General features: G+C 42.0%; 1 protein-coding gene across 2 annotated transcripts in view; it reads right to left on the bottom strand.

The window, feature by feature from the left end:
• Nucleotides 1–25,808, bottom strand: part of LOC120980630 (RAB3A interacting protein) — a 69,318-nt gene that overhangs the window by 8,830 nt on the left and 34,680 nt on the right. Inside the window, exons 3-10 of one of the 2 annotated variants that reach the window (XM_040409848.1) lie at nt 15,973–16,228; nt 13,031–13,126; nt 10,445–10,522; nt 7,557–7,757; nt 6,630–6,758; nt 5,357–5,469; nt 4,328–4,427; nt 4,175–4,244 (exon numbers count right to left, since the gene is read on the bottom strand). In XM_040409848.1, coding sequence (XP_040265782.1) covers nt 4,175–4,244; nt 4,328–4,427; nt 5,357–5,469; nt 6,630–6,758; nt 7,557–7,757; nt 10,445–10,522; nt 13,031–13,126; nt 15,973–16,228 — 1,043 coding nt within the window. Of the gene's footprint in view, nt 1–4,174; nt 4,245–4,327; nt 4,428–5,352; nt 5,470–6,629; nt 6,759–7,556; nt 7,758–10,444; nt 10,523–13,030; nt 13,127–15,972; nt 16,229–25,808 lie in introns of those variants that run through there. The other variant, XM_040409856.1, reaches the window with a different exon arrangement.

Here is a 25,808-nt window from a genome sequence, read left to right as displayed (position 1 = left end):
GTGGTTCCCATGCACTCATCGTGTACTATTTTCGGCTAGCAAACCATCCCCGATCTCTCATCCAATCCTGACTAGCTGCCACCTTCGCTCGACATTTCTACTTCAAACCCAGGGCCGGCACCACCCATAAGTAGTAGAGCGCACTCTGCCTGGGGGCGCCGGCCGCCGCCTGCGCCCCGCCCCCTACTTGTCATCTATCTGACATCATCTTCTTCTGTTCCTGTACTTGCCGGCCGGATGCGCTCCAATGAGTGCGAGCAAGAGCACTTCGGGCAGAGAGAGCAGCACGCAGCTGACACACAGCTACAAGACCCTGGTGTATTTAAATCTCATTTAGGCTGTCTTTCAGAAAAGTTTCTTCTGGGATCCGAACTCACGACCTTTCACATCGGAGGCAAGGCATTTACCCTCACAGCTATGAAAGCTGTATTACCAGTTGCTTAAAAAAAAATATATAAGACTTCTACGTAACTTTGATACCTAGTGTACATCCATACACATGTCAGCTGCCCCAACACACCCAGCACTGCTACATCCATACACAGTGTACTGGGGCAGCTGTCATGTGTATGGATGTACACTAAGTATCAAAGTTAGTGTACAGTAGTATTTTTTTAAGTAACTGTTTATACAGCTCTCATAGCTGTGAGGGTAAATGCCTTGCCTCTGATGTGAAAGGTTGTGAGTTCGAATCCCAGGAAAAACTTTTCTGAAAGTGTTTTTTTTTAAATACCGGACTGTTACTTTACTGCCACGGGGGAGGGGGGGGCTATTGGCGCCATGATACTGGCACATGGAGGGGGGAGGAGAGAGGCACTTGATACTGGCACATTAGGGGGCAGGGGGAGAGGATGGCACTATGATATTAGCACATGGGGGGGCAAGAAATGGACATGAATCATGAGGGGCAGAAATGTGAAATGATGGGGGGGGGGGGCAAGAAATGGACATGAATCATGAGGGGCAGAAATGTGAAATGATAAGGGGGGGGGGGGGGCAAAATTTTGATTTTCTACTGTTGACAAAAATCCTTGCACCGGCCCTGACTTCGGGCGCGCAATCCCGCGAGACCAGTGACCTCCAGAGGTGGGTCTTGCGGGATCACGCGCCAAAGACACATGATCTTGGCAAGAGCCAAGGCAATGTGGACCTGGAGCACAGCGAGGAGCAGAACCTGGTGAGCACCAGTGGCAAACGCACTCTGACAACCTGCACTAGGGTGTCAGAGGCTGCAGGACAGTGACTGGCAGCAGGGTGGCACACACTTGTGTACAGGGGTCAGGGCACACCTGCTGCTTGACTAGGGGCCATAGATTCTGACTGGCACAGGGTGCCCAGCAGTGGCACATGGAGCCTAATAGGTGGCACAGACTGTCTAAAGGGCTATGAATGGTACAGGGTGCAGGACAGTGCCAGACTGGCAGAGGGCACAAGGCAGCATACTGTTTTATGTTGCCCTGGTGGCACAGGATTTCAGACAGTGGCTGAATGGCGCCTGTAAGTGAATAGGTGGAACTGCTCGTGTTTGGTGTGCCAACCTGCTGAACAGCGCAGAGTGATTGGCATCACTGGGATGGTACTAGGTGGCAGACAATGGCTGGATATTATATATACATGACCATAGTCAGACTGGCACAGGGTACATGACCATAGACTGGCACAGGGTACACGACCATAGTTAAATGTTGCGTGCAATAGGTGGCTGAAAAAGGGGCGGGAAAAGGGGTGTAGTCAATGGGCGAGGTCAAGGGGCGGCAAAATTAGCTTTTGCCTAGGGTGGCAAAAATCCTTGCACCAGCCCTGTTCAAACCCCATCGTTTCTAGACTACAGGCCCTGTCAGAGTCTCACTCCTTACCTCCTCATCATGCAGACATGTCTCCTGTTACCGATTGCCCTATTAAACCGAAAGGGTGTTAAGTTATATTGTAATGTGTCATCCATGAGTTTCATATCTCCTCAAATTTTTTAATGGTGCCTCTCTTCTGGTATACGAATCTCTCCAACTGTATCAAATTATGGACCTTATCTACAAGTTCCTGCACCTTTGGAGGGTTGAAGCAATCCAATAGTATGCAATAAGTTTCCTTGCCTGGTATAGAATACGTATAATAGCTACTTTCCGCCCTATTTTCACACACCCCATAATACATATCAGTGCTGACGGATCTATTTTTATGCGGAACACTGTGGTCAATACTCCCACAACTCTGTCCAGTAACGTCTTAGCCGTGGACAGTTCAACATGAGGTGTATTAAAATCAGCATTTGTCACCCCACACCTCGGACACAAGTCTTCTTCTCGATATCCCATTTTCTTCACCACTACTGGGGTTCTATATGTTCTATTGAGCAAATATAATTGAGAGACCCTGTGAGCCTCACTTACTGCCACCTCAGCGAAATCCTGTAACACTTCCTCCCACATCTGCTCGGTCAAGTCTGAAACTTCTAGCTTCCATTTCTCATATAGTTGCATGGGATGTTTCTTATATTGCATTTCCATAAGACCTCTATAATTGAGTGAGATTTCACCACTAGTGTCACCATGCGTGGCAGTGAGGTCTATGATAGTGTGTTTCACCGCAGGTAGAAGTAGGTAATTTGCATTAGGATTAAGATAATCTATTCTCTATAAAAATTAGAACATCTTTTATTGTAAAACAGGAAATGTGACTTCTAATACTGGAACATTGAAATTCAAATACAATATGAATTCAATGTACACTCACTGATAAAAAATGCTCTCAGAGGCTACTTTTGTGTAGTGTACCTTTTGAAGACATTTTTCCCAATTGACAGACTCTGAGAGGGGGACTGAAAGAAGCAGGATGGTCATTTTCTGACCTAGCTGTTAGGAGGTGTTGATAGCAGTGGTTATGCGAGGGCACACACAGTGAACAAGCTTGATGGACAGACAGACCTCCAGTAGAGAGGATCGTTTGATCCGCTGACAGGCACAAGCAGCACCCGGTGTCCACCATCCATACACACCATTGTCTCTGCTTGATCATTTCCAGGAGCTCAGCAGAAAGAAATTTGGAGTCAAGGCTCCCATTATGTGCCCTGCCATTGTCAGTTGGCCGTCATCTTTATTTGCAGGTGGTGTCGTGAACGAGAAACCTGGACTGCTATGAACTGGAACCATATTGTCTTTAGAGACGAATACAGGTTCTGTTTGGGATCCCACGGCGGTCGAGTTCGAGTATGTAGGTCTTATGGTGAGTGCTATAATCCTGCCTTTTCTGTGGAGTGACACACTGCCCCAACTGCTTGTGTGATGATCTGGGGAGCCATCCCATATGGCAGTCGGTCACCACTAGTAGTGACGTGTGCAGGATCTACAGGCTTTCACACTGGCGTTTTTCTTTTCCGGCATAGAGTTCCGTCCTAGGGGCTCTATACCGGAAAAGAACTGATCAGTTTTATCCCCATGCATTCTAAATAGAGAGTAATCCGTTCAGGATGCATCAGGATGTCTTCAGTTCAGTCTTTTTGAATGATCAGGCAAATGATAAAACCACAGAATGCTACGGTTTTATCTCCGGCCCAAAAAATTGATGACTTTCCTGAATGCCGGATTTCTTTCCATAGGAATGTATTAGTGCCGGATCCGGCATTTAAAATACCGGAATGCCGGATCCGTTGAAAGAAATAAATGCCGGATCCGTTTTGCCGGATGACACCGGAAAGACGGATCCGGCATTTCAATGCATTTTTCAGACTGATCAGGCATTTTTCAGACTGATCAGGATCCTGATCAGTCTTACAAATACCAACAGTTGGCATACGTTTTGCCGGATCCGGCAGGCAGTTCCGGCGACGGAACTGCTTGCCGGATCACTCTGCCGCAAGTGTGAAAGTAGCCTTAGCTGCAACATCTGTGGGGAAATGTGCCGCAGGATATCATATGGAACCTGTATGCATCCATGCCCAACCATATCTCATCTTGCAGTCAGGCTAGAGGCGGCCCAACAGGATACTAGAGCCTCCTTACAATTGTACAGTTTTCTAATAAACATATCCTTTTGCTCTAATATTGTAATCATTTACATATATCATTACATTCACACATGGAAAGTTTCATTCAATTCCAACAACTGCTTCTTGGTGCGTTATTTTATTTGTCAATGAGTGTCAGCAACGTTTTGTCTTAATTCCACAATATTTACTCACCATCCTGCTGTTTTACAAGTCCTTGATGGATGTACCTAATGTATGTGAAGAAATTACATACAGAGGTAATCTGTAAAAAAAAAAAGAAAAAAAAAAATTACTATACATTTACAGTAGTAAGATCGTCAAGGCAAACACTCTCACCCTACTCACCCTATATCTACAGCATGGGGAAATATAGTAATAATTGCTGGAGTCTCCAAGTTTGATTCTGTGCTTACAAGGTTTTGTTTGACCAGTCAGAGCGCATTTTCTGAAAAACAACATACATAATAGTAATACATTAGTAATGACAAAAATGTTTAGGCAATTACAAAAAAATGTCTTCTTGAAAGGAGACTAAAAGACCTGCTTTTAACATTTTATATTCCAAAAAAAAAGCATCTCAGAATCTCGGTCATCCCATTCCAGAAACTTGATAGTACAGCAGGGCCCTCTGTAGGGCACACCTACTGTAAATAAATTTGACCAAATTTATGTCTCAAGATACCAAAGCGTTTACATTTCATTCCCATAGAAGTACAGGTAAGGTAAAGAAACTGTTTACTAGTTACCGTATATTAGTAGTTATGAGTTATAAGTTCCCTCAGGCTAGCCTGTAAATCATGCATTTATTTGTTAGCCTGCTTAATGAAGGTACTGCTGTGCTCTGAAAGCTTGCAAACGTAAATTATCTGGTTGGCTAATAAAGGTATTTGTGTTATATTTTAACTCAAAACGTCTTTAACATCACATAGATTCTTCTGACTAACTTGGTCCATGCTATTTTTTCTAACCTTCACACATGGAAGCAATGTGGATAATACAGCAGGACTGCAACAGAAAGCTCAAAACCACCTTCCCATCAAGCAGGATAAGTGGAATATAGGCAGCTAAAAATGACATCTGTATACTGCTGAGGACGTTACCTTCCACGAACTGCCCAGCTCTATTAGTGCCAGTACACCAATGGGTTTTTCCACAAATGACATTCATCACACGATAGGTGATAAATGTATGTTTGCTGAGGGTGCCGCTGCTGGGATCCCCACTGATTACTAGAATGGAGGTCCAGAGCACCCTCCCTGCAGGTTCACAGTCAAGAGGAATTTGAAGGAAGAGGCAATCAAGCCTGCACGCCTCCATTCAAAGTCCACACAATTAGCGTAGACAGCCAAGCACAATTTATTTTTTATTACTTACTTTGGTCCTCCACATTCAACAGCTGAGGCTTTCACAAACCGAACGGGCTGAAGGCCTGCAGGCTCAATACTCAAAGTGTTATTTTCAACAGCTTTCAGTACAGCTGCTGCCAGCTACAAGATAAAAACACCATTGAGTCACATTCATAAAATACAATTGATACTCTACTTTTACTGAACAGTTTAAGAATTATCTTTTCACATTACTGCTTAACAGCAGAGAGGTTTCCATGTGGGACAATACAAATGTTAAACTGCACCTCCAATGAAGCAGGATTTCCCACTGCTGTTCAAATCTGTAAATATGAATATACACTTAGAATCAGAAAGTTAATTTCCCTGGGAAATCGATACTGAAGAAGAAAATCATGAAGACCGGCACATGCTATGCTGGTCTTGATGTGCCCTATGCTGCTGAAGCAGGCATTTAATTTACAACAAGGAACAGGCCTCAAGATAGATTACCGTATTTTTCGCCCCATAAGATGCATTTACCCCCCCCAAAGTGGGGGAAAAAATGTCCCTGCATCTTATGGGGTGAATACTAATGAGCACTTCCATTATGGAAGCACTCATTAGTACCGGAGGATTGGGAAGCGGTGAAGGCTCTGTGCTCACCGATTCCTGGTCCTTGGCTGTGCGCGTTGGGTCACATCACAGCCGCAGCGGAGGAAGACAGAGCGTGCTGGATAAGAGGAGCGGCGGCGAGGAGAGGTAAGTGTTTATTTTATTTTATGTGCTCTGTGGCATATGGGGGGTGATGAGAGGCATGGGGCTCTTATCTAAGGTCTGATTGGGGGTCATTCACATTGGTGTATGATCTGAGGTCTGATTGGGGTCTTCTTAACATTGGGGGTCTGAGTGGGCCTGTCAGGTGAGTTCTGATTAACATTGTGGGTTTGATGGGTGGTCTGACCTGAGGTCTAATGAAAAATATTTTTTTCTTATTGTCCTCCTCTAAAACCTAGGTGCGTCCTATGGGTCGGTGCATCTTATAGGTAAAAAAATACGGTAAGTGCCTCCTCGGGCAGTCCAGACTGAAATCTACTCCAGCTCATACCACATCCCACCCTCACAATGCCCCCTTTTCAGAATTGCCACAGGTGACATAAAAATGCCAGTTAAAAAGTCCGGCTTTTTCAATTTTTCTACACCGAATCCATGCGTAAGGGGATGATACATCTCCCAGTTTATCTTTAGTAGTACAAAAACTGTATAAAAAGTGTTATTATAAGGTCTAACAGGAAGGAAATACACCTAATGGAAGTACTTACCTCATTCTTTGGAAATGATAAACAGGGACAGATATCCTCCTGATAGACCCTTTCCAAAAACTGACATGTTCTGTCCATAAGTGGCTCCTCCTTCCACGCTTTGAATTCATTATAAAGGGATAGGTCAGCCTGTAAAATTGAAGAGCAGCATTATAAAATCAAACCTCTCGGCATTAAGCCTCATGCACACGTCAGTGTTTTGGTTAGTTATTTCCATCAGTGATTGGGAGCCAAAACCAGGATTGGAGCCTCCACAGAAATAAGATATAAGGGAAAGATCTGCCCCTGTTCTGTGTTTACAGACACACCTGGGTTTGGCTCACAATCTCTGATGGAAATCACTGACCAAAACACTGATGTGTAAAAGAGGCCTTAGGGCCCATTCACACCGCCGTATGAATGGGTCCGCAAAAGATGTGGACAGTACACCGCGTGCTGTCCGCATCTGCAGTTCCGTTCCATGGCCCCGCAAAAAAGATAGAACATGTTCTATTCTTGTCCGCAACTGCAGACGAGAATAGGCATTTTCTAAGATAGTGCCGGCCATGTGCGGCCCACAAATTGCGGAACGCACACGGGCCAGCATCCGTGTTTTGCGGACGTGCAATTTGCGGATCAGCAAAACACTACTGTCGTCTGAATAAGCCCTTAGACTGGTAGATTATAAACTGACAGAAAATCTATAGCTGTTTACAGATTTTTAAAAGATCCTTAAAATAAATTTGCCACCATCATCTTGGACTATACATGAGTAGTGCTGCAACTATAGGCACACATCAAAATACACAACAATGAGTTATTCTACAGATGTAAAACTGGTCATCAAGTGTTGCCTTACGAGAGAATAGCAAACCATTACAGTGACTGACATCGGCAATTATTAATATTAAATGTATTCATAATACCAGAGATAAATGTTTTCATTACCTCCTTACATTTCTTCACAATTGGCTGCATTACAGTAAGGTCCAGAGTGCCACCTCCCATAGCACTGCTTGTGCTTTTGTTCCTTGCATGGCCTTTCTTGAATGGAGTCTTCCCACCTGGCTGTAACTCTTTTGTTGGAGAGGTTGGAGATGTGGACAGAAGAGCCTTAAGGGCTGCAACTTCTGCTTGCAACACATCAATCTATTAAAAAATAATAAGATACAAATTAAATTATAATAACATGACAATCACTTCCTTCTGTACCTGAACAATTCTCCTAGATTTCAGGCATGACACACATAAACGGCGCATACATCAGGGTGTCCACACACATACGCTATCTCCTCTGACCTCGAATGCTCTGCTTCCAGACAGGGATGTTACCTTCCAGAAGTTGCCATGTCCAATACTCCTGCTTGCTAACAAAAGACATTGGGGTTGTCCTCATACATATTACATTTTCAGATGATCAAGCCAAAATTTTTCTAAAGGTGGCCATACACCTCAAATAGCTGTTGGTCTACAGCACCATGTTCTCAATAGGGAGTGGGGAGTAAGCTACTGCCTCTAGCGGTGGCTTTTTTTTCCTTGAGGACAAATGGATCAGTTGAAATTCATGTCTGATCCACCTCCCTGACATCTGCCATCAGTGGAGATTTAAGACACAACATAAGAGTTGATTGTTTGGTTCTGCTGACAAGTCACCTAATATGTATAGACACCTTATTGGGTATGGGTAATAAATAAGATGAATACATTTATATGATAAAAAGAAGGAAGTACTGAAGGAGCCATGTTAAAATTTTGCATGTCTGTGAAAAAATATTGAAAAATAAAGCACATAGATCCTTGGTAAAAAGTATGCTTTAACCCCAACCGGGTGACAAAAATATATGGCAGTATGCAGAGGGTCAATCTGTAAAACTTCTGTATATTTATGGCCCCACTATTCCCGACTATTGCAGGGGTCCTGCTAAAGGGGGAAGTCAGGCATGACTGTAACTAATAGCCAGTGGTCTGGGTGCCGAAACTACGCGCTTGGACCAGTGGCTCCTATTAACCCCTTTCAGATCACACTATGTAAATTAAATTAACAGGGTGGTTCAGATTACATGATTTGCTTCTTCTATGCAGGTCTGTCCCATTCAGATCACTAGTAAAAGTAATCTCTGGGCTGTGACCATTAGATCACTGTTATCAGTGATTTGTATATGGGGACAGCAGGGCACACATAGATAACGTGTTCTATACCAACCTTTGCCCAATAGAAAAAAAATGTATACAATAAAATATAAAAAAATAATATAAACAAAAAGTAAAAAAAAAAAAAGCTAAGGGAGAGAGATCCATATAAGGCCAGGTTCACATCACCGTTTATTTTTCCTTTCTTCTGATCCGTCAGAAAAATAAAGGAAAAAATAGATCCTGTATTTTAAGCATCCATTATCCGTTTTTCTGTTAGGTTTTCTGCTCTTCTGACGGATCAGGACGGGAAAAAAACTGTGATGTGAACCCATCCCAAAGCTAAAATAGGGATTTTGGTGCTATAGAGACATCATATGTAAAAGCACACATATTTGACAACATGCCATTTGCTGAAGTGAGACAACCCCTTTAAGGGGACTTAAAGGGGTTGTCTCATCATGGACAATGGGGACATATCTCTAGGATTTGCCCCCATTGTCTTATAGGTGCGGGTCCCACCGCTGGGACCCGCGCCTATATCGATAACAGAGTCCTGCAAGTGAAGGAGGGTGCACTGCGCATGCGCAGCCACCCTCCATTCATTTTTTATGGGGCCGGCGAAAATAGCCGAGCGCTGGCTCGGCTATTTTCGTCGGTCGGCCCCATAGAAATAAATGGGAGTGGGGCCGCGCAGGCGCAGTACGCTCCCATTCACTTCTATGGGTAGTCGGCTTGGTGGCGGCCGGACCGGATTCCTCCAGTCACCAGCTTGCGGGGCTCTGTTCTCGATATAGGTGTGGGATCCGCACATAGCAATATTCCCCCATTGTCTATGATGAGACAACCCCTTTAATATAAATGTAAAAAAAAGTATAATAAAAAAAATAAATCATAAAAATTCACCCACTTTTCCCCATAGTAAAAATAAAAAAAAATCTAAAAGATCATTTGCATCCCGCATCCCAAAGTGCTCATATTATTAAAATATAAAACGTATTTATCCTGTATGGTAAATGCCGTAACAGAAAATTAAAATGTTCAATCGCTTTTTTTGTTGTTGTTTTTTTCACCTCCGCAAAAATTTTTATGAAAAGTGATAAAAAAAAGTCATAATAACACTCCTAAATGGTATCAATAAAAATTACAGATCACCCCGCAAAAAAATGAGCCCTCAGACAGCTCCGTAGATGTAACTATTAAAAAGATTTGGGGAAATAAATATGGCAATAAAAAGAGAAAATACATTTTTGGCTAAAGTTTTAATTTTTCTCTGTATTAAAACAAAGGAAAAACTATAAATGTGGTATTGTTGTAATCATAATAACTTAGCGATGAGTGAATTTCATATTTTGAAATTTGAGTTCGGGTTGTGGTATAATCTGAATTGCGTTATACCACAGATTATACCACAACCCGAACCCAAACTTCAAAATATAAAATTTGCTCATCCCTAATGACAGTTGACAGGTCAATTTTACCATGTAGGTAACGGCATAAGACTTACAAAATTAATATCCATTCTAATTTTAAGTAATAAGAAATAAAGCCCCATGCGTCCCGCAAAAATAAAAAAAATTAAAAATTTGGAGTAGACTGAGAAACAAAAACAATAAATAAAAAAAAAATCATCAGAATGCAACACTCCAAAAGGTAAAATTCTACTCTGGACTGATGATCTGAGATCACTACATTTTAACACATACCTTTCCTTGTGCTTCCTTGAGCTGCTTCTCTGCTGTGGCCTGTTTTACGTTAGCTTCCCGAACCATTTTGTGCGCCTCCTGGGACAAACATAAGTTGACAAATTTGACGTCCCCTGTTTTTCTAGCGATTTATACGGATGACATTAAGGCCACATTAAAAGTAAAATGGCATCTAAAAGTTCAGAAATACAAGCACATGTTACAGTAACAAAACTGCAAATCTTACAAGAGTAGAAGCAGAGGACTGAGACGCGGTTGCCATGCTCGTAGTCCAATTATAGTAGCATAGTTAATTCTGGCACTGCATTTAGGACTTTTCTGCGCTTGGTAATCGGCACCCATTAGGTCAAGTAAATGCCAGAGGAATTTTACTATGTTTTTCTAGGACGATGTCCAACCCTCATAAAATTTCTTAACAGTGTCTGGTAAAACTAGTTTCTGTTGTACAGAAGGGCTTGTGTTTTTTTTTTCTTAGAATATTTTTTTTTTTGTGGAATTCTTTCCCAGCTGTAAATAAAGATTGTGTATTCTGTACAGGATACAAAGTGAACAAAAAGCTAAAAATGTTTATAAAGTCCAGATACCAAAACACACAATAAAATGCATACATTGCAACAAGTTTAGCAATCTTACAACCCAAACCATAAACACCTTGAGAAAATTAAATAACCCGCTCTACCAACCGCCAAAAGTACGCGATTGGCATTTACAGGAGGTTTCAATTTGGGTGGATTAATGGCAGATGGCCATAAAAAATTACAACCTGGGCCTAACAATAGGACAGACAGTTGAAGAAATAAAATAAAGATTAGTATCAGTATCCTGTCAGATTACTCAGCCCATGGCATCATTAATCTCATGTGAGTTAAAGGAACATCAAACCTAGAAATAATGGAGGAGAAACTTGCCCCACAGTTTGTTTCAGGAACAAACAGAAACTCCTACACAATGACAAACAGACTTGTAGCTATCCTGCAGAGAACACGGGTTAATCTGCTGGTCAGTTCCATCTTCGGTTAGAGTTCGGCTGAGGGGAACTGCTTAGCCAATAGGGCGGGGCTTATTCATCCTATCCTACTGCTGACTGGACACAGTAGGAAGACACCTTCAACTCCAAGCTGTTTTATAGCCAAAGTACAGTGAGGAGAAGAAGGACATGGATGATTTTTTTTATATATACCTTATTTTTTGCTTTAAAAGACTCACCCGAAAAGACACCTAAGCTCTAGAGGAGAAAAATAATTTAAAAAATGATTTGCTCTATAACATGCTGCCTGTAGCTTACATTGCATTTTCATGGCGACAGGTTCCCTTTAAGAACCACTTCTATGCTGATAGCACTCAGATTTATATCTCTGGTACAGATGTTACTTCTCTGCTATCCAGAGTTCTAGATTATCATCAATATCCCATTTTCAGGAATCTGCTTGTTTATCAACCTTGAGTCAACAAAAATGTCTGTGCATGTCCTCATCATATCCCACCTAGACTACAGCACACTCCTCTGTGACCCACCTTTTAACACACCCCTCCAACCCATTTCCAACTCCACTGCCTGGTGAAACCACGTCTCTCTCGTTCCTCTTTTACCCTCTCCTCTCTGGCAGTTCCTTCACAAGTTAACCTTTGTGTAGTGAATTCATTTAAAAATACCACAACCCATCACCTCCATACATATCATCCCTAAGGTCTTCATCCTTTCCCCATGAGATGTAATCTCCAGTTCTCACACAAGATCTTCTCCACTCTTCTCTTGTCTCCTTCTCCCATTATCATCTACAAGATTTCACCCCTGCATCACTACTACTCTGCAGCTCAGTTACAATATAACAAAATAATAACAAAGACAGGTGCACTCTGCGGTCTTACTAAACCCTCAAACTGATTTTAAAATTGAGGGATTAGCCAACAAATCCTACGGTGTAGGACATGTCTGAGCCCGAGCACCGCACCAAGGTTTCTCAAGTAGCTCAGTTAGGGTACCTTCACACTTGCGTTTTTCTTTTCCGGCATAGAGTTCCGTCACAGGGGCTCTATACCGGAAAAGAACTGATCAGGCATATCCCCATGCATGCTGAATGGAGAGTAATCCGTTCAGGATGCATCAAGATGTTTTCAGTTCAGTCGTTTTGACTGATCAGGCAAAAGAGAAAACCGCAGCATGCTACGGTTTTATCTCCGGCGAAAAAAACTGAAGACTTGCCTGAATGCCGGATCCGGCATTTTTTCCCCATAGGAATGTACTAGTGCCGGATCCGGCATTCAGAATACCGGAATGCCGGATCCGTCCTTCCGGTTTGCGCATGCGCAGACTGAAAAAAAAGGTGAAAAAAATAAATGCCGGATCCGTTTTTGCCGGATGACACCGGAAAGACGGATCCGGCATTTCAATGCATTTTTTCGACTGATCAGGATCCTAGCGATATGCCCCCATTGTCTCAGATGAGACAACCCCTTTAATACCGAATTGATACACCATGAAAGTAAAGAATATTATTGTGGTTAAAATCAAATAGTTCCCAATACATATTATCAAAATTAAATGTGTCCTACAAGACATTTTACTGATCCAGTATATCCACCTACCTCAAAAAGACTGGCTGTCAGCTCTTCCAGCTCCTGCCCCAGTTGATCCCGCACTTTGGAAAGTCTTTCACATTCTTCATCTTTCAGTTTAAGCTCCTGTGAGGAATAACACTTGGTGGTGAGACTACTGAATTCAATGCATAGATTTCTTTATGTAACACTTCAACAGATCCACAAGTGCACACATTATGGATGATGAGCATGATGTAGACTAAGCAGTGACAGGTGACAGTGGATTGCTGTCTTTATTCAAGATCTGTACTGTGTTGATCTGCCTGCTGGAGAGGTCATTTAACCACTTTATGACTTCCTACATCTTCTGGCGGTGTGCGGTGGGGGTCCTCAATCTGCAAAGATGTATCATTGCTGCAGTAGAGGGGTTAGAGACTCCCTGAACTGTTCTGCTCTAAGAACCACCTGTAAAGAACAATTTGGGTTCTTACAGTGTCAGGGTCTGAGGAAGCGTGGATTCTGGCTATTAACCTATTGATTTTCATGGTCCTTGACTACTGCATGATCAAAGGAAACACCCGCTATTATCAGGTCAACGGCTTTCCTAGCGACTGCAGACGTCTCCCCCCAGTTATTTGATCAGCTATTTCCACCAGTTTTTGTGAGCCAAAACCCATGGTAAAGCCTACACAGAATTAAGGTATACAGGAAAGATCTGCACTTGTTCTGTGTTTTTGACTCGCACCTGGTTTTGGCTCACAAAAACTGATGGAAATAACTGATCAAATGACTGACGTGTGAACAAGGCCTTAAAAACTTGTCCTAACAGGCAGCCTGTGTCGTAGAGCATAAGGACTGACATAATATATTGGCATCCAGAGTATGCTCATACTTACAAGTTTAGAATAAAGTTGTCAAATAGTAAGCCCATGATGGGATTTAAAAAAACAAAACAAATATTGTAATAAAATAGTTGGGGAAAAATAAAAATACACCATCATTCCATACAAAATACATTTTATTGTGCATATAATAAAAAAAATTATCATTAAGTATCCACACAATCATAACCTGAAAATGTAATTTATCAGGTTATTTAGTGTGAACTATGAACAATATAAAAAAAAAAAAAAAAAAAATGCAGAATTTTTTTCTATATTAGCACAGACGCAAACATGAAAAAATGTCCATCATGAAGGCCCTTTCAGGTCTAATCATTAAAGGGAACCTGTCATCAACTTTATGCTGCCCATACTAACAGCAGAATAAAGTAGAGACAGGTGAGTTGATTTCAGCGGTCTGTCATTTATAAGTTAAAAGTAAGTGGTTGTCGAGAACCAACATCACAATCCTTGCAGACTGGGCCTGGAAAAGAGTCCCGGCCACCTGAGAAGAGTCCTGGTTATTCATGAACTCCTGCACTCCCTGCCCACCTGCTGATGACTGACAGTCTTCTACCTAGTGTTCTCCCTTTCTCTCTAGGAGACAACTGCCAATCATCAGCAGGTGGGTGGGGAGGGCAGGAGATCATCAATAACCAGGACTCTTCTCAGGTAGATCTGACTCTTCTCAAAGCCTGGGCTGCAATGATTATGATGCTGGTTCTCGGCAACCACTTACATTTAGCTCATGAGTGACACACCGCTGAAGTCAGCATTTCTGTCACTATTTCATGCTGCCCTCAGTGAAGTAGGGGAAAAATTGATGACAGGGGAACAGCTGAGCATATATATATATATATATATATATAAATAATTCTGTATATCTTGTATTCATTTAAATTCCAGCTACTTCTGGGCTTTGAAGTCATGGAGACAGTTCTATCAGAGATGACAGCCTTCCCTCTATGACTGTATATACAGAGATAGCTGTCAATCACTGATAGGGCCGCTGCCTTAACTTCAAAGCCCAAAATGAGAAAAATGAGTGAAATATAAAAGTTTCATTGAATCTTTTCCTACAAGACTGTACATCAAGCTGAGCTCCTCCTGTTCTATAACCTGCTGCCTGCAGCTCAACCACAAGTTCAACATGACAGGTTCCCTTTAAGGGGGTTAAGACATGCAACTACACAAGATAGAATGTCCATGAATCTAATTACTTTTGTTTGGATTACTTAAGATGCCATGGTCCCTACTGGCTACAGTGTATAGGGGGTTAAACTGTGTTATTGCCAGTCTCAATCGTACCTGTCCTCCAAAAGATGATGGCACAGGGACAGCTTTAGTGCTTGCATCATCACTATGCCATACATTTTAAAGGCTAAGGACACCTTTTGGGGGCAATTTTTATCATTACATTTTAATCATTTTGGTCTAAAAATAATTTTTTAATTTGGTATTTATCAAAAAATGTCAACAGTTTTTATCCTACCGCTCTCATGTTCACTACATCTATCAGTTTGATAAGAATTTAGCTCAAATGAGTGTTTATGAGCTGTCAGGCGATCAGAGATAAAAGTTTTTAAAAAAAATACAGCCATCAGAGCAGTTCCCTAACAGATTCAGTGTAACGTAGAAAGCAATAGATTTTCAGAAAGTGAAAGCTGTAGAGGAAAAAGGGTTGTTTATTTTTTTTTATAGACCAGTTAAAATAAAAATATATTCAACCTAAAATGAGTAAAAGGCAGTGATGAAAAGAAAGGTGCACATAGCCTTTAAGGCGGCTGTCCTCAACTGCAAGCTTCGAGCACTGTAAATGAAATGGAGTGTGGTGACAAGTGGAAATGGAGTGTGGTGACAAGTGGATATGGGGTGGTTCTTGTGACTCTCTCTTGGGTCTGCTGATATTGTTTCATGCTCTTTTCACCACCCTTTGCACTCCGTGTATTATTTGGTGTGCCCCCTGTTTTCTCAATCCACAACAAGTGGATAATTATTATAATAAACAATATATATTTATTGTAATGCAGTAGCTAAACAAATCCAGAAGTGTAAGGTTCATGCAAACACATAAATTATCAATATGGTAAATGTACACATTATGATTACTCTTTGCGCTTTAGCCAGTTCCTCCTTGAGTCGCTCATATCCTTTTTCTCGGACTTCTAGGACAGACGGGCTCCGTAAACGGGACAGGCTGTCTGTGCTCCAGTTAAGGACATCATCCTGCCCATCCACTGCATCCGTCACTGCTCCCTGCAAAAATTCCCGCTCTGCTCGATTGCCGTCTTTCCTTCTTCCATGTTTGGGAGAACATGTCTGACATCCGGAGGTAGAACAAGATAAAGTGTCTGTTAGGCTGGTGCTGTAAATGATATAAAATAAATGCTTGTCAGTATAGTTTGCTGCGAGCAATGAACACATGGATGGTCAAAAACAGTGGTTTGTGTTATCTGTTTCTACAAGACAACAGTAAAGCAAGCCTATGAACTGCCAGTTTATGGAGAAAAAGGTTAAAGGTTCTCCAAGAGTGGGCACCCCACATGGAATATACTCACCCCGGGGACGCTCCTGGTCCCTGCACTGCCGCTGACATAAATGTTTCAGATGAGAAAAACTTTTTCACAGGAGGATAAAAAAATAATGATAAAACAAAAAACACAATTCTGGCATCATTTTTCTTACTGCGTTCATGTTATGTTCATTAAATGTTGGACAAATAATGCATTTGTTTTATAGTACAAGTGATTGAATACCAAATATCTAGTTTGTGTTTTTTTCCTTTTTAAATATTTCTAAACACTTTATTGTCTAAGTTTTTTTTCTTTTAATCCCACTATATTACTTGATCACTGGAGGACTCAATTACTAATAATAATCCACAATACTTCTGTGTATTATGGCTGTCAGTCTTATGCTAGTGGATGTGAAAAGATGGCAGCCATGGGCGCCTACACAAGGCCCCCACGGTCATCAAAACATTTTAGCACACTGTGATGTGGGGTTGGTGGTGCCTCTGTCACACAGCACATTGATTAAACTTCCACGATGCAGAGAGAAAGTGAACCCTTGCATTTAAGGGGGGTTGTGCAGTAGCCTGTTTTGGGCCTTAGTGAACAATCATATCATATTATATATATATATATATATATATATATATATATATATACACACATACATACATACATACACACACACACACACACACACACACACACACAATGAAAAAATATAAATGTTTATATTGTTTTTTTGAGGGATAAGTTGAAGTTTTTATTGGTACCATTTTGGGGTACACATAACTTGCTGGTTAACTTATATTGATTCTTTTTCAGGTGGGGGGGGTTAAAGCGAACCTTTCACCTCATTTTCACTTTATAAACTAGCAACAGTACCTTATAGATTATCTTCAGTGTGTTCTTATACATGTTAGTGCCGCTTTCCTGCGATGTTTATTCTTGAAAAAAATCATCTTATAAAGTTCACATTTCCAGCTCCAACAGTCACGCAACAAGTCAAGGGGGTATCCCTTCCCTCACCTCTGGCTGTACCTCCCCTGCCCTAACCCCGCCTCTATGGTCTGTAATTGACAGCCGGCTCAGTCGCCGGGACCGCGCTTGTGAATCCTGCGCATGCGCCGTCCTCCTCATTCGCCGCGCGATCCCGTCTTTCTTGCGGACACAAGCGCGATCCTGTAACAGAATCGCGCATGCACCGTACGCGATGCCTGCCTGTCTGCTCTCCCTCCCGTGAGCGCGCTCCCCTATCTTCAGGCTCCAAGTGCCCCACGTGATCACTGTAGACTTGCCGCAGATGGCAAGTCTACAGTGATCACGTGGGGCACTTGGAGCCTGAAGATAGGGGAGCGCGCGCATGGGAGGGAGAGCAGACAGGGAGGCATCGCGTACGGCGCATTGTGATCACGTGATACAGTGACAACTTTATCTCACTGTGATTTCGTAGTAAAGAGATCACAGAGAGGCACGGAGCATTATCAATCATGTTAATGCTCTGTGCTTCTGCAGTCTGCATCGGGTCTTGGCTGTCATTCACGGAGCGGATGTCACGCACGGCATCCGCTCGTGTGAAACAGCCCTAAGGGTTACATAGCATCATAAAATACTCTCTCATCTGAAAGGGGTCTTATAGTCAAACACCTCCCCTTTGGTCTTGTCTGTCCAAAGAACGCTGGGGGAAATTTATCAAACTGGTGTAAAGTAGGACTTGCTTAGTTGCCCATAGCAACTAATCAGATTCCACCTTTCATTTTTCACAGCTGCTTTGGAAAATGAAACGTGGAATCTGATTGGTTGCTATGGGCAACTAAGCCAGTTCTACTTTACACCATTTTTATAAATCTCCCCCATTGTTCCAGAAGTCGAGTGGTATGTTCATATGCAACTTGGCAAACTTTAAGCCATGATGCCATGTTCTTTTTTAATAAGAAGAGGATTTCTACTACAAACCCATCCAAACAAGCCATACTTGTTAAAGGGATTCTGTCACCAGCGAACTAATGGTGGAATTGCTATGAATTGTTGTGATATATCATATTCAGTATGTGTGTATGTTAGATGGTTTTATTTAGTTTTTAGACTGTCACACGATAAACATGGGTTATTTTTTTATATCATGCAGAATATGGATGTGAAGCATATGGTCCGATCCGTGACATCGGGACTCTGCCAGCGGCCTCCATTTGGGTTAGGACATAATTTGGGGTCCCTCCATTAGAATTACATTGCCTGTTATGGCCTCCCTTTGTAGTTCCGTGCCCTTTGTGTGCAGAGTTTTATGCACACAGGTCACGGATACCTATTGGAGGTTGTAAGAATGAATGAGGAGGAATGGCCTGGAGGTCCCTGTGATGATCACATGTTCATCATGTGATCGGGGTTGATGACGCGCGAGTACGTGCTCCCCTGATCCTGGACGATTGTAGATGAGATCATTGACATGCGCCTTGAGGTTCTGGAGACGCGCGGGGCGAGTCCTGATGAGCGCAGATGGTGGCTACCGTTTGCCCACACTAGGGTTAAAGTAGGCACATGTGAGGTTTTGCTTTTTAATTGTCTTTATGCTAATTACCTTTATATAGCAGTCATGGTTGGTAATAATATTAATTGGGGTACACTTTGTATTGGCTCCCTATTGTAGGGGGCACAGTCACATGCACTTTAAAAGGGTGGATATGGTCACTCTATACTAGGCTTGATAAAGGCTACCATGTAGCCGAAACGTTGCTGTGTGGTTTTATGGCACACATTCTGTGAAGCTTTTCCAATAAAGAACTCACTGAAGATGCTGCCGTGGCCTCTTTTTGTACACTATACGTTGGGCTCCTGAGGATCTGCGGTCGTGGCTCGGCTGTTGCATATCAGTGTGGTCATAAAGTCCGTGAGTGCTGCTCTACAACTGTTTTACAGACTTTTTATTGAGTCCGTCCTGCAGCAAGGTAAAGATAAAGCGATATACTGTATGAGCGTTTCTCTCTCCTCATTTTAGCAATCGGTGGGGGTCTCTGCACTCAAACCTCCACGATCAAAACCTTTGATATGTCTCTGACATATTAAAAGTTTTACAAAAACTCAGTGATCTTTTAAAATCCTATAGTTATAACTTTTTAATTCAGACTTACAGTGGCAAGTCTACACGCCTATGTTAAAATGCCAGGTTTTTGTCCTGTTAAAAAGAAAACAAAAAGACCAAGAAGAATAATTTCAAAAACTTTTTCCACCTTTAATGTCACCTATAATCTGTTCAATTCAATTGAAAAACAAACAGACAACTTTTATGGTGGAAAAATAAAACTAAAGAACTGAAATAATGTAGTTGCATAAATATGCACACCCTTAGGCCCCTTTCAGACAAGCGAGTTGCACACTTCGGACTCGCATCGTGAGTATAAGACAGCTCCCGTCCTGTCCTTCCAACACTGCTGGGGTCGCATAGCATTATATCGATTCATGATGCTATGTAACCCTTAGGCTGGTTTCACACGGGCGTTGCGGGAAAAGATGCGGGTGCATTGCGGGAAAATGCGCAATTTTTCTGCGCAAGTGCAAAGTGTTTTAATGCATTTTGCACGTGCGTGAGAAAAATGGGCAGACCCAGACCTGAACTTCTTCACAGAAGTTCAGGTTTAGGATCGATGTTCTGTAGATTTTATTATTTTCCCTTATAACATGGTTATAAGGGAAAATAATAGCATTCTTAATACAGAATGCTAAGTAAATTATTGATGGAAGGGTTAAAAAATAAACTCACCTCATCCACTTGTTCGCACAGCCCGGCTTGTCTTCTTTCTTCTTCTTTGAGGAACTTGGCGGAAAAGGACCTTTGGTGATGACACTGCGCTTATCACATGGCCCGTCACCATGGTGATGGACCATGTGATAAGCGCAGTGACATCACCAAAGGTCCTTTTCCTCCCAGGTCCTCAAAGAAGAAAAAAAGACGATCCGGGCTGCGCGAACAAGTGGATGAGGCGAGTTTATTATTATATATATATATTTTTTTTAACCCTTCCATCAATAATTTACTTAGCATTCTGTATCAGGAATGCTACCATTTTCCCTTATAACCATGTTATAAGGGAAAAGAATAAAGATCAGGTCCCCATCCTGATAGTCACCTAGGAACCATGATTAAAAATCGCACCGCATCCACACTTGCTTGCGGATGCTTGCGATTTTCATGCAGCCCCATTCACTTTTATGGGGCCTGCGTTGCGGGAAAAACGCACAATATGCAGCATGCTGCGATTTTGACGCAACGCACAAGTGATGCGTGAAAATCACTGCTCATGTGCACAGCCCCATTGGAGTGAATGGGTCCGGATTCAGTGCGGGTGCAATACGTTCACCTCACGCATTGCACTCGCAAGGAATTCTCGCTCATGTAAAAAGGGGCCTTAGGGTAATCCGCTGCATGAAAGAGTGCCAAGCCCCGCTCCGGACAGCAGAGACATGGAGCATTAACATGATTGATAATGCTCTGTGCCTCTCTGTGATCTTTTTACTACCAAATCACGGTGACAACTTTATCTCACTGTGATTTTGTAATAAAAAGGTCAGAGAGAGGCACAGAGCATTATCAATCATGTTAATGCTCCGTGTCTCTGCTGTCCGGAGCGGGGCTTGGCACTTTTTCACGCAGCGGATTACCCGCATAAATATAGAGTTCGGACCGCGCATATCATCAAGGCCAGTATGCAAACAATTTTTCTTTCTTCCTTCTCCCTTTTGAAAGAGAACCGAGGGCTGCAAATATCCTATATGTGGATATCCTGCAACTAATAAAAGTTAAGATAGTGTAAGTCCGTACGGTTAGGTAACCTGCACTGCACAGATTATACTTGCACAGCGCTATGTCAACCAAGGCGTGTATATGATCCCTCCATAGCTAGTTGTTTTTATTCTGACGGAGATCCACGTTCCCATGCAATCCCGCAGGATCTGCCCACGGACTTAATTCAGATATACCCCAGGTGAATCTACTGTTTTTTTCTTCGATTTCTTTTCCTAGAGGTTTCTGTGAATACAAGTGGCTTCTGCAATAGTGAAGCTCCGGTGATGTTTGGTTAAAAAAAATTATTTGCACATACTCACAAACACGCTCTTTAAAATTGGCATTTAAAATCCCAGCGTGCCAATTTTAAAGAGCGTGTTTGTGAGTATGTGCAAATAATTTTTTTTAACCAAACATCATCGGAGCTTCACTATTGCAGAAGCCACTTGTATTCACAGAAACCTCTAGGAAAAGAAATCGAAGAAAAAAACTGTAGATTCACCTGGGGTATATCTGAATTAAGTCCGTGGGCAGATCCTGCGGGATTGCATGGGAACGTGGATCTCCATCAGAATAAAAACAACTAGCTATGGAGGGATCATATACACGCCTTGGTTGACATAGCGCTGTGCAAGTATAATCTGTGCAGTGCAGGTTACCTAACCGTACGGACTTACACTATCTTAACTTTTATTAGTTGCAGGATATCCACATATAGGATATTTGCAGCCCTCGGTTCTCTTTCAAAAGGGAGAAGGAAGAAAGAAAAATTGTTTGCATACTGGCCTTGATGATATGCGCGGTCCGAACTCTATATTTATACCTGTTTAAAGCGTGACTGACCCCACAACACTTTTTCGGACCTGCAGCACAGCATTGTTGCGGACTGGTGATTAATTTCTTTTGGATTACCCGCATGGCATCCGCTGGTGTAAAAGAGCCCTTACAGTTCTGGAATGTATTGGATAACACCAATAGCATTATGTCAGTGTTATTCAATACATTCCAGAACTGTAAGCGTTATATAGCATCAAAATTCTATATAATGTTATGTGACCCCAGCAGTGCTGGAAGGACAGGACGGGAGCTGCTGCATACTCGCACTGCGAGTCTGGAGTCTGCAACTTGCTCGTCTGAAAGGGGCCTTAAACTAATACTTTGTTGAAGTACCCTTTGAATTTATGACAGCATTCAGTCTTTTTTGGGCAAGAGTCCATCAACATGGCGCATCTTGATTTGGCAACCTTTACTCACTCTTAATTGCAAAAACATTCTAAATCTGTCAGATTGCAAGGGCAGCTCTTGTGTACAGCCCTCTTCAGGTCAACCCACAGATTTTCAACTGAATTCAGGTCTGTCCTCTGACTGGGTCATTCCAAAACTCTGATCTTCTTCTGGTGAAGTCATTCTTTTGTTGATGTGGAGGTATGATAAGTCGTTATTGTGCTGAAAGGCAAGATTTCTCTTCATTTTCAGCCTTTCAGCAATGGCCTGAAGATTTTTTTGTGCTAAAATTGACTGATATTTTTAACTGTTCATAATTTCCTCTGCCTTGATTAAAGCCTCAGTTCCAGCTGCAGATAGCCCCAAAGCATAATGATACCTCCAAGATGATTCTCTGTTTGTATGGTATTCTTTTGGTGATGCACAGTTTTTAACTTTGTGCCAAACATACTTTTTGGAATTATGGCCAAAATGTTCAATCTTGGTCTCATCAGACCACATTAGAGTGCCCTAACAGCAGGCTTACAGAACAGACAACCCTGGGGTCTTTAATAGGTTCTTAGGGCTGTCTGCAGATGAATCCCTTAGGCCCCTTTCACACGGGCGAGTATTCCGCGCGGATGAACGCATTGCACCCGCACTGAATCCCGACCCATTCATTTCTATGGGGCTGTTCACATGAGCGGTGATTTTCACGCATCACTTGTGCGCTGTGTGAAAAATCGTAGCATGCTCCTCTTTGTGCGTTTTTCACGTAACGCAGGCTCCATAGAAATGAATGGGGTTGCGTGAAAATCACAAGCATCTGCAAGCAAGTGCGGATGCGGTGCGATTTTCACGCACGGTTGCTAGGAGACGATCGGGATGGAGACCCGATCATTATTATTTTCCCTTAGAACATGGTTATAAGGGAAAATAATAGCATTCTGAATACAGAATGCATAGTAAAATAGCGCTGGAGGGGTTAAAAAAAAATTACAAATAATTTAACTCACCTTAGTCCACTTGATCGCGCTGCCCGGCTTCTCGTCTGTCTCCTTTGTTGAACAGGACCTGTGGTGAGCATTCATTACAGGAACAGGACCTGTGGTGACGTCACTCCGGTCATCACATGATCTTTTACCATGGTGATGGATCATGTGATGACCGAAGTGACGTCACCACAGGTCCTGTTACTCCAGCAGGTCCTGTTACTCCAGCAGCCACTAACTTCCCTCAAGTGTGGCAATGCCAAAAGATGTCTGCATGCACTGCCCGCCATCAGAGGCGGTAGTTAAGGAGTTAAATAAATGATAGGGTAAAATTTGTCATATGTTGATCACCTGAGGTTGTATTTATCTAATTTTAATTAGTTCTAAGGACCAGATGTTTATTTGGCTTGATATGTAAAATCATAGACTGTATTGCTGCCATCAAGTCTGAAATAAGTCCTCTAGTTGAGCTACTTTGAATCATTGTTTGATGCATCACCTGTCTCTTCAGCTTGAGGCCATAGTCATCTACCCTTTATTTCTACTGTAAATCTTTTTGATAGACTGTAGAATTCAATGGTACCAAGACCCTGAGACACCAAAGTCATGCCAAACCATAATGCTCCCTCCACCATACTTGTTCTTTTTCCTCCGAACATAGCGCGACAAAAAAATCCACTTTTGTCCATAGCACATTTTCCCAAAAGCATTGTGAAACATCCAGGTGGTCTTGGGCAAACTTGAGACAGGCAGCAATGATTTTCTTGGACAGCAGTGGCTTTCATCGTGGTATCTTTTTTTGCAGTTTGTAGGGTCTTCTGTAGGTCTTTTGCTCTTACTCTTGGGTTCTTTGTCATCTCTTTCAGCATTGCATGATCTTAGAGATCTTCGTGGGAATGTGTCATCAAAAAACAACCTACTGTATAAATCAAGCTTTTATATTTTTGAAGAACTTTTGGTGGTTATTTTTAATTTTCCATGTCATTATCTATATATTTTTAAAAAAAGGTCATAAATCCTTCAGTTTTAACACTGGCCACTAATCTAATAGGCACCATTTCTTGTCCTTGTTCTGTACAGATCATCTACTTATCACAAGCAGAATACAATCTATATCTATCTATCTATCTATCCACACAGATTGGTGGATCCTGTCTTTCACAATAGGTGATATCACAGCTTATCTACTCCCTCCTAAACTCTGCACAGAGCATCCTTGCCTACAAATGTCTCCCATAGAAATCAATTGGTTCAGCCACTGTCCATTGGGTCTATAGCCCACGGTGGCTGCTGTAAAGCATACCTCTAAATGCTGTAAATAACAGCTGAGGCAAATGGCAGCCCCCATAATCATGTTCAAGAAACAGAATAAAAAAATCTACAAATCAGAAAATAAAAACAGACTAGAAAAAAGGATATATGCCACACTATCTGGTTTTAACTGGCAGAAAAAATTATACAGTAGGTGACACAATCAATATTGACGTAATTTGCACCCCAAAAAAATACTAACAAATCAGAAGTGGTGATTTATTTCACCTCATATCAAAAGACGCACACCACTTTTAAAATGTGACTTGATTATCCGCCTTTTTCTCTCTATTTGCGACATTTTAACACCAATGGCACTAAAATTAGACTTTTAAAAACTAAAATGCGCCATTTCAGCCAACCCTGCCAGATCGCACTTGAGACTTTTTGGAATATATTTGCCACAGTGGTAAATTGCGACTTTTGTCTCAGACTCAGGATGTGTTTGTTATTATTTTGTTTTTGTTGGAGGTCCATTTAGGGTACTTACACACTAGCGTTAATCTTTTCCGGCATAGAGTTCCGTCCTAGGGGCTCAATACTGGAAAAGAACTGATCAGTTTTTTTCCCCATACATTCTGAATGGAGAGCGATCCGTTCAGGATGCATCAGGATGTCTTCAGTTCAGTCATTTTGACTGATCAGGCAAAAGATAAAACCGCAGTATGCTACGGTTTTATCTCCGGCAAAAAAAACCTGAAGACTTGCCTGACATGCGCAGACCGAAAAAAAAGGTAAAAAAAATAGATGCCGGATTCGTTTTGTCGGATGACACCGGAAAGACGGATCCGCCATTTTAATGCATTTTTTGACTGATCAGGCATTTTTAAGACTGATCAGGATCCTGATCAGTCTTACAAATGCCATCAGTTGGCATACGTTTTGCCGGATCTGGTTGCCCGATCACTCTGCCGCAAGTGTGAAAGTACCCTTACTGACAAAACACTGCAGTTTAGCTCATTTCTATTAGAAAATAATAAATGCCTCCTGTTTTAATATTTACCCATCACTTGTTCTCACAAGTTGGTTCTCTTTTCATAAATGCGACTTTTTGAAAAAAAGTTGCATCTTTCTGTCATAAATGCGACTTTTTACACAAACCACCACCACATAAGCTTAATTTTCCGCAACAATTGGAGCCATTTCTGC

The sequence above is a fragment of the Bufo bufo genome, chromosome 1, assembly GCF_905171765.1.
Source record: "Bufo bufo chromosome 1, aBufBuf1.1, whole genome shotgun sequence".
Classification (NCBI taxonomy): domain Eukaryota; kingdom Metazoa; phylum Chordata; class Amphibia; order Anura; family Bufonidae; genus Bufo; species Bufo bufo.
This window is presented reverse-complemented; position numbering and strand designations above follow the sequence as displayed.